This window comes from Batrachochytrium dendrobatidis (genome assembly GCF_000203795.2).
Source record: "Batrachochytrium dendrobatidis JAM81 unplaced genomic scaffold BATDEscaffold_8, whole genome shotgun sequence".
NCBI classification, from domain to species: domain Eukaryota; kingdom Fungi; phylum Chytridiomycota; class Chytridiomycetes; order Rhizophydiales; genus Batrachochytrium; species Batrachochytrium dendrobatidis.
Genome location: NW_006281106.1, coordinates 57,226 through 71,477, shown reverse-complemented (window position 1 = coordinate 71,477; position 14,252 = coordinate 57,226). Strand labels below are relative to the sequence as shown.

At 37.5% G+C, this 14,252-nt stretch overlaps 5 protein-coding genes across 5 annotated transcripts; 3 read left to right on the top strand and 2 right to left on the bottom strand.

Annotated features, from left to right (window-relative positions):
- Window positions 1-1,122: 1,122 nt before the first annotated feature.
- BATDEDRAFT_89824 (uncharacterized protein) lies at window positions 1,123-2,307 on the top strand (the record flags this gene model as incomplete). The annotated part of the gene is made up of 1 exon (XM_006680065.1): window positions 1,123-2,307. The coding sequence occupies one exon, from the start codon at window positions 1,123-1,125 to the stop codon at window positions 2,305-2,307; it is 1,185 nt and encodes a 394-aa protein (XP_006680128.1).
- A 2,063-nt stretch (window positions 2,308-4,370) lies between these two features.
- On the top strand, window positions 4,371-5,724 carry BATDEDRAFT_25682 (uncharacterized protein; the record flags this gene model as incomplete). Its single annotated transcript, XM_006679786.1, has 4 exons — window positions 4,371-4,948; window positions 5,046-5,119; window positions 5,379-5,422; window positions 5,587-5,724. 4 exons carry the CDS (start codon window positions 4,371-4,373, stop codon window positions 5,722-5,724), a joined length of 834 nt encoding a protein of 277 aa, XP_006679849.1.
- A 363-nt stretch (window positions 5,725-6,087) lies between these two features.
- BATDEDRAFT_89843 (uncharacterized protein) lies at window positions 6,088-6,669 on the bottom strand (the record flags this gene model as incomplete). The annotated part of the gene is made up of 1 exon (XM_006679971.1): window positions 6,088-6,669. The coding sequence occupies one exon, from the start codon at window positions 6,667-6,669 to the stop codon at window positions 6,088-6,090; it is 582 nt and encodes a 193-aa protein (XP_006680034.1).
- Window positions 6,670-7,795: 1,126 nt separating this feature from the next.
- On the top strand, window positions 7,796-9,544 carry BATDEDRAFT_89826 (uncharacterized protein; the record flags this gene model as incomplete). The annotated part of the gene is made up of 2 exons (XM_006680064.1): window positions 7,796-7,955; window positions 8,025-9,544. 2 exons carry the CDS (start codon window positions 7,796-7,798, stop codon window positions 9,542-9,544), a joined length of 1,680 nt encoding a protein of 559 aa, XP_006680127.1.
- A 1,186-nt stretch (window positions 9,545-10,730) lies between these two features.
- On the bottom strand, window positions 10,731-12,302 carry BATDEDRAFT_25680 (uncharacterized protein; the record flags this gene model as incomplete). The annotated part of the gene is made up of 5 exons (XM_006679785.1): window positions 10,731-10,794; window positions 10,863-11,052; window positions 11,124-11,414; window positions 11,527-11,997; window positions 12,164-12,302. The coding sequence occupies 5 exons, from the start codon at window positions 12,300-12,302 to the stop codon at window positions 10,731-10,733; spliced, it is 1,155 nt and encodes a 384-aa protein (XP_006679848.1).
- Between the last annotated feature and the right edge of the window lie 1,950 nt (window positions 12,303-14,252).

Sequence of the window (14,252 nt, the reverse complement as noted above, 5' to 3'; positions counted from 1 at the left end):
TGATCACGCATACTATTGTATTAGTAATACATGGTATTGATTGAATACACATCATGATCGCATAGTTCAGTCACGATCCAATTGACATGAACAGTCGAGTCGCGTAGTTTGGGTTCAGCTCGACACATTTGTATTGTCAATCTCGGACAAAACATCAAAAGTGGATCAAGATCAACTGAAACAACCAACAGACTGGATCCAGTATGTGTAGTCGAACTGGGCTTCATATACTGATCACAGTAAACAACTCGAATGTCACTTTACTGGTTATGGTTATGGTGACATGACAGCGTTTGATACATACATCGTTACAATGATTGGTCAGCAACAATGTGATGGAACTGGATGTGCAATATCAAAACCATGTCCAGAATACGTGATATAACGACAACTTGCAACCATATTGATGTAAATGGACCACCAAATAACAGTGTTGGTGTGTGATAAACAGTTGCATTACTGACATGTGCCATCATTGTTGTTGAACTAGATTGCGATCGTATCCGTGATTCAGAACACAATAAATGTGTGCAGAGTTGTATTGACAACATTGACAGTCAAATACAATACATGAATGTGGGTTCAAACTTGTTGATCGTACAGTGTATGATTACTAAGAGTGCACAAAGTGTAGATTCAACATTATAGTCTGATTGTGTGTCATATGATGGTTGTTGTATATTGAACACACACTACAGTCAATGTGTAGTAACAACCAACCAAATATGCAACCATTGTATGTTGCGATGCGAAATACAGTTACCGTAGAATGAATATCAAAGTGATCTATTTGACACGAATACGGTTGTAAAACAAAGCGTTTGCGGTTAAACAACACTCCCGAAGGGTGCTTTTCAATATACCTGATCAAAGGGTCATAAGAGCATAATCCAATCGACACGATCATCAACATGATATTGTGGATAGGGAGCACCACACTATGGTTTGATAGTAACCCACTACAAGCAATCAAGTGATCCTGTATATTGGTTAACCTAAAAGGGTTAGGGTTGGTTTGCTATACAAAACATACAAATACAATCGAGTATGTCCAGTCTTTTAATTGACACCAGTTTTAACACTCTACTTTCTACTAATAGTTTAAACCCATTGACCAATCTGATGAAATTGGTTGATATTTTATTCGTATTGAGTGCGGCAGCAACCGCTAATGCAATACTTCCTCCAGCTGATAAATATGGTTCACCCCAAGCATCAGGCACTTTCAGTCAAGTATCTGATCCAACCAATGAACCTAATCCAGGCACTTCCGACGACTGGCAAGAAGTAATGGATGCAATTAATTCAAGCATTTTTGACGAAAACTGGCAAAGCATATTTGATTCGATTGATTCAAGCACTTCTGATCAAGACTGGCAACAACCAATTGATGAATTCAATTTAAATATTCCCAACCAAGACCAGCATCAACCAATGGGTCAACCCAGTCCAAGCACTCCCAAACGAAGTCAAAAACGGCCAATCGATGAACACGGTTCAAGCATTTCCAAACAAAGTCGGAAACAATCAACTGATGAACACAATACAGGAATTCCCGACAAAAACCAGCAATACTCAACAAATAAAGTCGATTCAAACACTTTTAATGAATACCAGGAACAAATGGATACATCTGATCCAAGCACTTCCAGCCAAGACCAACAACATTCAATGGATCAATCCGATTTAAACACTTCTGATAAATATTGGAAATTCATAATGAATGAAATCAGTGTAAGCACTTCTGAAGACTGGCAAGAAATAATCGATGCAGTCAATTCAATCAATTCAAACCAGGATCAGCAACTCCCAATGGATCAACCCAGTCCAAGCACTTCCAATCAAGACCAGCAACAATCAATGGGTCAACCCAGTCCAAGCACTCCCAAACGAAGTCGAAAACAACCAACTGATCGGTCTAGTACAAGTACTTCCAGACAAGACCAACAACAACCAATGGGACAAGGCGAGTCTACCAATACTGTTTCAAATCAAATAGCTGTATTAAGCCAAAGATATCAAAAAACCTTTGATCGTATAAAGCAAAATCTTGTAGAGTCTAAAGAAATACAAAAGAAAAAACTCAAAGAATGTTCTGAATATGAATTCCTTGGATACAAGCAACGGTCAGCGCTATTAAGAGGGGAAAAGATATCTGGAAAAAAGCACGATCCAAGAATTGAAATAAAATTGAAACAAGAGTGTAGAGATACAGCTACAAGAGTATACGATGCCAGACGAAACTTGAAAAAGTTTATGAAAAGGCAGGGTTTGAAATTGGAAGAACTGGGTTTGGATTTGGATTGATGATGTGTCAATGAATTTGATTTGAATAAATTTAAACTTTCTGATATGTTGGTATTTGTCGAGTATTGTGAATGGGTCAACAATCATATTGTTGATTGTGTATACTGTGTTGGGTATTACATCAACAGTTATTGGATTGTTGATTGATACATTGGCACGGCTTGTTCCATATACATCAACTGATCATGTCGTGTATTGTACAACAAACGGAGCAATACACCCGTTTAAAGTCGGATGTAGATTGCGTCATTAACCGGTTCGATATTGGTCAATCAGTGTTGTGTCAGTTTGTAATGTAATGTATGTAGTGTCGTATTGACGTCAAATTGATTACTTGTATTCATCTTGTAGTGACTGTATTCTGAGTTGCAATACACAATGGCTACTACACATTGACTGGTTTGAACTACTTGGAACCATGTGGTATTCTGACACTACTATCAATGTGTGATGTCGATATGTCAAGATAGTATTGGTTTTCAACAAATCACTGTTTGGTTGAAACCGTCAATACTTTTTAGTTGACATCAACATTGTCATTCATGTCAATTTGTGTGTAGTTGCCAACACCACACCACAACAATAATGTGTCAACTTTCGAGTTCTGTGATACACTATTTCAATTATGACCGGATCGAGGTTGATCACTTGTCAATACACGGGTCAGTTGTATAATCGTACAACTGTTGGTTAACCAATGTTTGACTGTCGATATTTGAATCATGAATATTGTCCAACATTCAATACATCACACATGGATACACTGCATATACAAGCGGTAGCAATGACCAATCAAAACAAACAGTGACAGAGTTACTCATCAACATATAGTCGATTATCAGTCGACTCTGCATATATCAACTGGTTGCGACACGTCATATCAATGTGGATTGTATTGTCCACTAATCGATCATGACAGCTAATCAATACCAATCATGTAGTCAATACAATCACCAACATATCCATGATTGTTGACTGGCGGTTGCAACTCGTCAATTGTATCCAATGTTACAGGTGATGCACATCTGATTACTGCAAATCAACAACTTGTCAATCATATCATAGTGTGTATTGCCAACAGACCATGCAATTACAAATCAATGTATACGTGATCAACATTTGATATTTGATGGTGATGAATCAACCATGATTGATTGTATCATACAACTAATACAGTTGCATTGTCTGGTATTGATGATCGACTCAGTCATGTCAAACAATAACCAATGTGTGTATATCGAGTTTGTGTTGCATGGACACATCAAGGTGTTTGATAACGAGTCCAACGTGATGATACAGACCCAATATTATATGAATATCCAAGTTGATGAATCAAGTCAAGGTTTGCAAAGTGTCAATGTCAGGTCAATCAAACAAGTCAGTCAACCATTATATTGTGACTAGTGATGGCACGGTTTGAATGTCAACAAGTTAGACAGTCGACAATATGTGTGATTGTGATTTGGTCAAACCGCAGCACTTGCATAGCACTGAGTCGGTTTGATGTGCGTGGTGTGTGTGGTATGCAAGCAGTATGTATAAACTCGTTGATATCATGCACTATAACCAATATACACCACACATATGCAGTGGTAAACACCAACGTGTGGTGTATTCAGTGATCGTATACTGGTCGATTGGTGCAATATGATCATGTCACATACTATTGTATTGGTGACAATGTGATGTTGAACAGGCGAGATTTCGAGTGTTTGCAACATAATTGGTGTGGATGTACAATATTGCTTGTATGCCGCCATGTAATGATATCACCTGGAATGTGCTATGTAGCAACACCATAGTGCGAGAAATATACTCTGGTCGCTAACCCTGATATCAGGGTTTAAATCAAGCAATGGGCAATTGTATAAAGGGGATCCCTTTAAAGTTACCTTGACATTCATAGCAGTAAATCAATGCTAACCCCGACAACACAAATCCCTTAGGACGGTCGTTCATGGAATATGCTTTTAATATTATCAATCTAATAATGTATACAAATATGACACCAAACCGACGTATTGAGCAACAATCATTACAACTTGCCTAACCAAACCAATACAATGAAATTCTCAATCACCGTACTATCATCAATCCTTGCTATCTGTTCGGTTACGATTGCCAATCCAACTGATCCCAGTTCGACCATGAGTGCTGAAGCTAGCACTTCGACAGCCTCTTCAAGCGGAGCTTCAGATGGTGGATCTGGCTCTCCAGAATCTCCTAGCACAGATGAATTTAAGGAATATTGCGGTCGATTTGATGCTACTGAACTGTCGTTGATCGAAGAAATTGCAAAATCTCGGATTAAATCCATGAAAGCGTTTAAACTACTTGAAAGTCAACGTTTTGATGCTGATATTCAGGAAGGATTGATTGTTAGAGAGAAGGAAAAGCTCGAGAGTATGAGTCAAGTTCCGAGTCGGAAATTGAGTTCTGCTAAAACCGATTATGAGTATAATCGTCAACGTTGTGAAGGATCCAGATATTATGCAACTGATTACGTTTGGAAACTTTTGGATAGGACGGAAGAAAATAATGAGTTGGCAACCAAACTTACAAGCCATTCTTCATTTGGAGTATCACTGAATGATTATTATAGTTCACCGAAATCAGTTTACGGATATCGGGATTGCCTCAAGTATTTCTACGATCGCTTATCACAGTGATTGCCATAATCTGAACATGATGCAACTTTTCAAGATTCTGATGTTTTGCAACAAACTTTTCAATCATAGACTCGTCACATTGTTGCAACTCAAAATGGGCCATCATCCAGAATATGTTGTAATGCAGCGTGTATTGCATGTTGGTTTAATTGTTATTTGTCATTCATTCAATAAACATCGTGTATTGTTAAACCATAGTGTATTAGACTAATGGTTTGATCATATTGCACCAATCAACTACTATGCATTGAATTGATCACTGCAGTACCACTGCTGGATCTATGCAATTGTGTATATTGTCATTTGGGGTTACCAATCAACCCATTCCATTTGACACCAATTCATTGATACCACTGGACTATTTGACTCGGGTGATATAAATGATTTGGCTGGTTCTTGTAGCTTGTGGACATATTTGTGTGGTTCATAGTCGAAAGTATATCACAGTAAGTAAAATATGACAATAAAGTAATGAACCAATGTATGAATTGCGTTGTTTATTAATCCAAGATCGTATCTTTTATGAGGTGAGATAGTAGTGGAACAATACCAAGAAAGATATGAGGACCATAGCTCAAATATCATTGTTGAGGGTTCCTTATCACTATAGATCTTCTATCAGTGGTGGCTATACTTGTGTACCAAACATAGAATCCCACACAAGTATCCACACACAATACATGTCAACAGAGTGCACATCTCAACAATCAAAGTTCCATTACAAAAATCACACATTACCAATATCTAACATTCTATTGGTTAATATGATTTCGTTCATGATTACTAAACATTATGCAATATACACATCAGGCACTGTTATTCTAAACAGACACGTTTATAATAACCAAAACATTCCCCTTGTTAAATAAACAACCTATGATGTGACTTTTGAAATTACATTAAAACAATCAAGTTTACTATTCAATTCTGTTGATTTAACTCACCTGACAAACCGTGCCAATGTATCAATCAACAACCAAATAACTGTTGATGTAATACCCAACATAGTATTCAATCAATGATATGGTTGTTGACCCATTCACGATACTCGATAAACACCAACATATCAGAAAGTTTAAATTTATTCAAAATCAAAATCATTGACAAATCATTAATCCAAATCCAAACCCAGTTCTTCGATTTCCAAACTATGCTTTATCATAAACGCTTTCAATTCTTGTTGGACACCGAATACTCTTGTAACTGCCTCTATATACTCTTGTTTCAATTGCTTTTCAACTTCTGGATCGTGCCTTGATCCAGATATATCTTCCCCTTTTTCTAATCCTGACTGTTGTTTCAATCTAAGAGCCATATATTCATAATATTCTTTGAGTTTTTTCTTTCGTAATTCTTTAGACGCTTCAAGATTTTTCTTTATATCATCAAAAGTTATCTGATTTCCTTTGCCTAATTCAGTCACTTGATTTGAAGCAGTATTAGCAGGCTCGACTTTGTTCATTGGTTGTTGCTGGTTTTGGTTAGAAGTACTTGGGCTGGGCTGATCAATTGGTTGTTTCCGACCTTGTTTGGCAGTGCTCGGTCCAGCTACATCTGTTGGTTGTTGTTGGTCTTGGTCGGAAGTGGTTAAATCAATTATGCGTTTACGGCCTTGTTTGAAAGTACTTGGACCAAATACAATCACAGTTGGTCGCTGGTTTGGACCGGGAGTATTTGGACCGGGTTGATCCATTGGTTGTTGCCGAATTCGGTTGTGAATACTCAAATCCATTGGTTCTTGCTGGTATTCATTGGAAGTAACTGGACTGGGTTCATCAGTTGGGCCAGACAATTGACTCGAAGTGACTGATGCTTGGAGTGAACCATTATTATCAGTCGGGATCAGTATTGCATTGGCAGTTGCTGCCGCAGTCAGTACGAATAGAATATCAACCAATTTCATCAGACTGGTCAATGTGTTTAAACAATCAGTAGAAAGTAGAGTGTCGAAACGTGTCGATTATAAAGTTGAACTCAATCGATTGTATTTATATTTCTGTATAGTAAACCAACCCTAACCCTTTTAGGCTAACCGGCTACACAGGGTTACTTGATTGCTTGTGGTAGGCCACTATCAAACCACAGAATGTTGCTCCCTATCCACAATATCATATTGACCGTTTTGCTGTTGATGTCGATTGGACTATGTTGCTACAACCCTTTATCAGGTATATTGAGAAGCACACCCTTCAAGGGTGTTGTGTAACCACAAACGCTTCGTTTTACAGCTGTGTATGTGTAAAATGGATCACTTGTATTCATTGTACAATGATTGTGTTCTACATTGCAATACACAATGGTTACATATTCGGTTGGTTGATGCTACACATTGACTGCATTGCTTGTTTGATGGACAATAGCTAAGGATTGTGAACATATGATGGCATATTGATGGTTGTCATTATTGTCAAGTGTGTTGCAGTTGATTGAAGGTGTGAATGAATGAATCAATATTCGATTACGTCATTTATTAACAAGTGAGTGAGTGTGTTTATAAAATAGGAGACAAGAAAGCCATGTGAATCCCAGTTCAAACGTCATTGTTGATGGTTTTTGATTGTTAAACTATTCAGAAATGTCTCACATTCACACACTACTAATGTCTCACACAATGCAAGTCAACACTCTCACACTAGTAATGTCTCACATTAATGAGACATTAATTCTGGTGTAAATTTGACTAATTTCCAAATATTTCAATCGTGTGAATTGTCTTGAAATATCCCAAAATTTTGTTATTTTGACTCGATTAAAAAGTCGATTTTTGTTTTACAATTTGACAAATAAATTGCTTTTTTACTCTTTTTTCTTTTCATAAAATGCCAAAACGATACCTCAATGTTGAATACGACACACTTACTGCTGAAATCAATGTGACTGACTTTGAAGACCCGAGTGACGTTCAGGATGCTATCAAGTCTGAGTATGGTCCTGTTATGGCTGACATTGATGCTCCTCAACTCCAACTCTACACCGACAGTAACAAGAGCCAACTAATCAACACCTGGGCTTTACTCGACTCCCTTCCTCAATAATACTTTACTCAAGATGGTTATTGTGTTGTCATTGGTTGTTTACCACCACCTATCAGGAAACCAAGCAAAAGTGCCATTTTTGATGCAGGTTCTACTTCTTTATTAACAGCAAACCATCAAGACTTTTATCCTAAACGACAACGTACCGAACCCAATGATTTGACAACCCAATTCAAGTCGTTTGCAAACGCCCAGCTGATCGATGAATGCATACAGTCGACAGATCATGTCCTATTCCCATACACCCAAGACAAAATCCAAAAACTATATGTTAGAGAATGCTATAAAGATGTGTTTGGCTTGCTTTTGGATCAAATTGATTGTGGCATCGAATCATTTGCAATATCTGGAACATCAGGCATCGGAAAGTCACTGTTTTTTGTCTACATATTGCATCGCTTGATGGATGACTTTACCACGAAAAGTCTGTCCTTGAAGCCAAACCGGATTGTTTATCAAGTGGGATCCTCGTACAAATGCTTTGACTTGCAGCAACAACTCGTCACAGAGCTTGGACTTGAAGTGGCCAATATTGTTTGGAAACAAGACACATTGTATATTGTTGATGGACACACGACTCCAATGCCATCATGTTGTATTGTCTTGTTCATGTCATCTCCTCAGTCTGAAGGATACAAGGAATTCGTCAAACAAAAGATGGCAAGGCAATGGTATTTTCCTGTTTGGACTTTGGACGAGTTACAGACTTGTCGACGTCATTGCTATCCGGATGTACCCATTGAGACTATCAATGAGAGATATCGCATGTATGGTGGTGTAGCTCGTTCTGTTTTTGATATTGTATCAAATCCAATGGAGAAAGCTTTGACTGATGTTGATGCAGTCAAAGGGGTACACAACATTGGAATCACAATCAAGATATCTGCAAATACTCATACATTGCTTCATACCATTGTGTCGGACGACGGACAGTACAAATTCCTGCATGTTGATGTTGCTTCAAGATATGTTGGAGAACAACTTTGGCAACGTCATTCTGCTCAAATGATTACCAATATGCAGCAAATGTTTGATAGTATTCCAACCGAGATTTCAAGACATTTGTTTGAAATATACGGACATGTGGTTTTTTGTACTGGTGGACAAACTCTCAAATGCAGATGCCTGGAAGATGGTAAAGCAACAAAGATCACTTTGGATGCACTCAATGGCCAACGAATTACATTTGGAATAAATACTATTCCTACTGCTGCAGCACTTGATGGCAACTATTACGAACCGACAGATGACGATAGTTTTGTGGCAATTGATTCACTCAGTCGACAGGGAATGTTCCAATTTACAGCTGTTGCTGAACATCCTATTCGCGAAGTTGATATTCTTACAAAACTGTGCAATTTGTATGATGAACTCAAACTTTATTTTGTGGTTCCACCTCACCAGTTTAAAGGGTTCAAAAAGCAGAGTTTCAACCCAATTGATGGCACAGAGCAGGTACAACCCATTCATGGATTGAAGCAATACGTTATACAACTCCCTGTCATACAACCAGATTTGAAGAGTAGAAAGTGATAGTTGTATTTTGCAACTGATATGGCATATTTTCAACCATTCCAACCATTCCAATTATTTGATAACTCAATGTTGTTAATACAACTGGCATTATACAATTGTGTCCATTCAAGGGATTGATATGCATTTAGCATGAAAAGTCCAAATTCAAGTTTACTATTGTAACATACGCTTTTTGACAAATAATGGCTCTGTTGACACATCCTTGTACCATCTAATCGTGTCCGATTGAAGCATCAAGTATGAGTTTGGCAGACAACTTGCAACTTTAATCAACTTGTATACGGTAAGCATTTTGATAATGTCAGAATTTGTCAGGATATCACACCTGACAACTTTGAATCAAATTTAGCAGTGATTATAGGTGAAAACACCAATCTAGCACAACAACAATTCCAGACAATTCCAGACAATCCGATTCTGATTAGTTCTAAAACCAGAACTCACATTGCAACCACAAACCAAATGCGTTCAATATCAATCACAATCATCATGGACGAATGTTTTTTCAACACCCTTGTGAAAAGATTGCTAAATGGAATATGTTGTATGAAATAAATTGATATGTTTCAAGAAAACAGTGTCAGAATCACTTGTTTTACACAATTTTGGATAAAATTAACTGTGGATGTTGACAAAAATGGCTTGGTAATGATTTGATTGAAAGAATGAGTGGCGGAATTATAGTGTACAAATGATACGACTTTTATAAATGTCTGTTTTAAGTAATATCGTGAATATACATGAACTTGTGAATGAATAGCGCAAAATACTAACCATTGTTGTTTTAATGTCAAAATTTGATTACATTGACAAACACACCGTTATTATACATTGTATGATAGTGCAATAATACCATATTTGTCATTATTTTGACTATACAAGACACTATTGAAATCAACTAAAGTATCCAGTTGAATCTAGCCAGGACATTATATTTGCACAATTAGCTTGATTTGCTAATCATGTGATATATTTATAATCTTTCATCCAGACACAAAGGTTACAGATTATACTAAAACAAGGGGAATATCACACAATCAAACATGGACACACCACATTAAAAATATATATATTAGCAGTTTGTCACTAATGAATTGTATTCAGTCGAGTTTATTGAGAGTTTGTTTGTGACTCTTGACAGCGTGGTGAGTGTTTTCAGGCACGACTGCTTGATCAGTTGTGGTTATGGTTTCCTTTTGCGAATAAATGCACCATCTGAACCTGAAGTACTTGGTTGTTCAGTCAATCTAACAGTATGCATCAAATTCATGATCAGTATCAATTGACACATCAATATCAATATCAAACAACTTACTGTGTTAATGGCCAGAGTACTCGATCACTGTTTGAAATAGTAGGATATTCGCTGGTTGCAGTTTCGCATCCACATCCAGGACCAAACCCAATGCGTTTATGTGTTCGATCAAATGTGACTGCAAGTTGGCTCATAAATGGTATATCAAGAGCTGCTTTGTCATTTGAACCAGCTTTTATAGAAAATCTAACTATAATCCAACATGTATATTAGTCAAGTCAATCAAACAACACATATTGCATACAATTGTCAGATATTTACATTTTTCAGAATCATATTTCCACATATAGTCTCTAGGACCCAGTTTGATCGTTACAACGGAGTTGCTATTGTCATAAGTTACGGGGGTTTGAGCAAACATGACGATTGAAACCGTTGGCAGCTTTTCCCACTTGATATTGTAGTTGTATTTGAACATTGGAGAATTTGCTTGTAGTTTTTTTTTAACCTTTTCTTTGTCGAGTTTGCGCCTAAGTAATATGTTTTTAGAAGTGATCGCATTGCTATCAAGAATAGCATTGATCAACGTAGCCACGAGTTTTTCAGGCAAAACTATGCATAAAAAGCATGTTTGTAGATACGAGTACAAAGTACGTCCATCTTTCCCTTGTTTTTTTTTGGAATTCATCAGGCAGCTCCACTAGTTTGCCATTGACTAGTATACTCTTGATGTTGATACTAAACTGATTGTTTGTTGGTGATTGTACCCATGCAACACTTTTTCCATCTGTCCCGCATTTTGGAGTTATTTCCGTGTTTCCTATATTGATGAAACTTTCATGCAACATGTCATACTGACACAATTGAAGACTAACCTCGTTACTGGGAATGGCACCACCATTATACAAAGCATCCATTGCAGTGACTTGTGGATGTTGATTTGATAACAAGGGATAGGCAAACCCAAATATTCCATCAAGATTTGGATTGATACCAACCGAATCTGCCGATTGTTTTTCAACTGCTAGCACTGGTAAATTGATGTCAGTTATACTAGTACCCGGAATTGTCACAGTGGCTGTGGATGTAACTCCATTATACTCTTCGCCCTTGTACTTTATAGTAACGGGTTCCCCACTTGGAGTACTTTCTGGAGCCAAGCCTATATCGTTGCTTGAACTAGGAAGTGGTACCACTATATCAAAAACTGATGATTCGACTTGCAAACCCAACTATTTTAAACAAGTGTGAGATTGATTCAACGTGGTGCAAATTGATATCAAACTACAATAAATGACATGACATGATACATGCATCAACTCCATGAACATTAAATCTCATTGTGTAACATTGATCAATACCACCACCCAATTCAACAGGTGATCGTTTTGACAGTCTATTGTTTGATGGACTGGCACTTTCAAAAGGTGATTCTAATGCAAGTCGAACTGCAGCAACCGCTTGTAACGCAAGTAGAATGCATTCTAGAGTAATCAGCATTGTATCGAGTAGTGTGATGAAAACCTCAAGTCTGGTACATGACTGCCGTTTTATAACAACGGCAGTTTCAAGGGTGACAATCGACACTTTCCAAATGGGTATTTAGAAAACACCAAATACACCATGTAGGGTTGACAAACCCAGAAACACCATATAGGGCGAATCAATATATAAGCATCGCTGTTAATATGTAAAATCAACCTCGGTAGTATGCTGTGTTGATCTCTCCAATTGCGATCATGTATCCAGTGATCAGGTAGTGTCAAATTGTCATTCTGATTACTGGATAGTTATCATCACACATACAATTCATTACTACAGCATATACTGTCACTGTATACCAAATATTTGACTGATTGTTCAATTGGTCGTGTTTTGGATCACTCGGACACAACAGCATCCAACAGCCTGTTGTTGCAGTATTTCAAACCATGACTTTTCCATTGGTATGACTGCATGGTCATTTTAGGTCAATCTAGACTGTATACATCAAACACTGCTGATTGTGTCATAACATGATCAACATCAAACTCGGCAATCTGTCGTTGATACACCGAATGAGTGACATTGTACTATAATCAAATTGGAGATTGGCAGGTCGTTCAACAAACTGGCCGTGTCAACAGATCAGATTGTCATCGTGGTACATGAACCACAATGGATGATCATGTCATTCAAATCAGCACACAATCTACTGGTATATGCAAAACAACACCACCAATACATTCCAATCAACCCAATCACAAACGTGGTGTTGAATCCAATGCATGCGAGTACTTTTTAAACACATGATACACACTGATGGTGATGGTTGCTGACAGTCACATTGCAGTGTACATGTCCAATAGTGTCCACTGTCATGTCGATCGTTGCTATCCGTGACATCCAACTGTACTTGTATTCACCAAATGTGCACAACATCTAGGGCTGACTGCTTTATGCTCTCATGTTTGGCATACAACTAGTCACCATCAGACCAAGCGTATACGCTAGTACAGCGCCATGAATCTATTGACAAGTGGTTTCAATTTTATTCTGGCGCGTTGAGGGTTGGATGTGTACCAGACACAATGTTGTGGATATAACTGAGCCACAACAGGGTGATATCATGCATAATGGTACGGTCTGGATCTGTTTGGTAGATATGCAACTATATATATATGACAGCCCAATCCGTCCTTTATCACGGGTTGGTTTTAGAAATGTCTGTTATTTTGGTCGATACATGTTTCTTGCATAGATTGGCAGTATTGTATGTATTTAGTCTGATTGCATTGTAAACAGTCTAGTTGATTACTCATTCACTGCTAATAACCCGTTTGTACAACATAATCGATCATTTGCTCAGTATCGAGTATTTCCAAATACAAACTTGAATGAAATGTCTTGCCACAAGACTGATCAACTGTATTACTGTTTACACTGTGGTATTATTGATGTATTGGAATATTTGGTGATCAGATACACAATGATAATGGTAGTACAACTCATGGCAGTTGTACAGACCAAACGTGATTAAAGCCAATAATAATATCAGACAAGATTGGATAATGAATTAGCGTGTAAATCATCAACATTGACCAAGATTGATTGAAACGGTGAGATTGGGTTGGATGGTGATGAACACAACAAATGTGTTTACAGAGTTGTATTGACAATATTGACAGTCAAACACAATACATGAATGTGGGTTCAAACTTGGTGACCATACAATGTATAATTACTAAGAGTGCACATAATGTAGATTCAACACTATAGTCTGATTGTGTGACATATGATGATCGTTGTATACCAAACACGCAATACAGTCAATGCGTAGTAATCATTATATGTTGCAACACAGAATACAGTCATTTCAAGATGAATACTGGAGTGATCCATTTTACATGAATACGGTTGTAAAAAGGAGCGTTTGTGGCTGCCTGTCTAAGAACTAGGCCTTTTCACGTC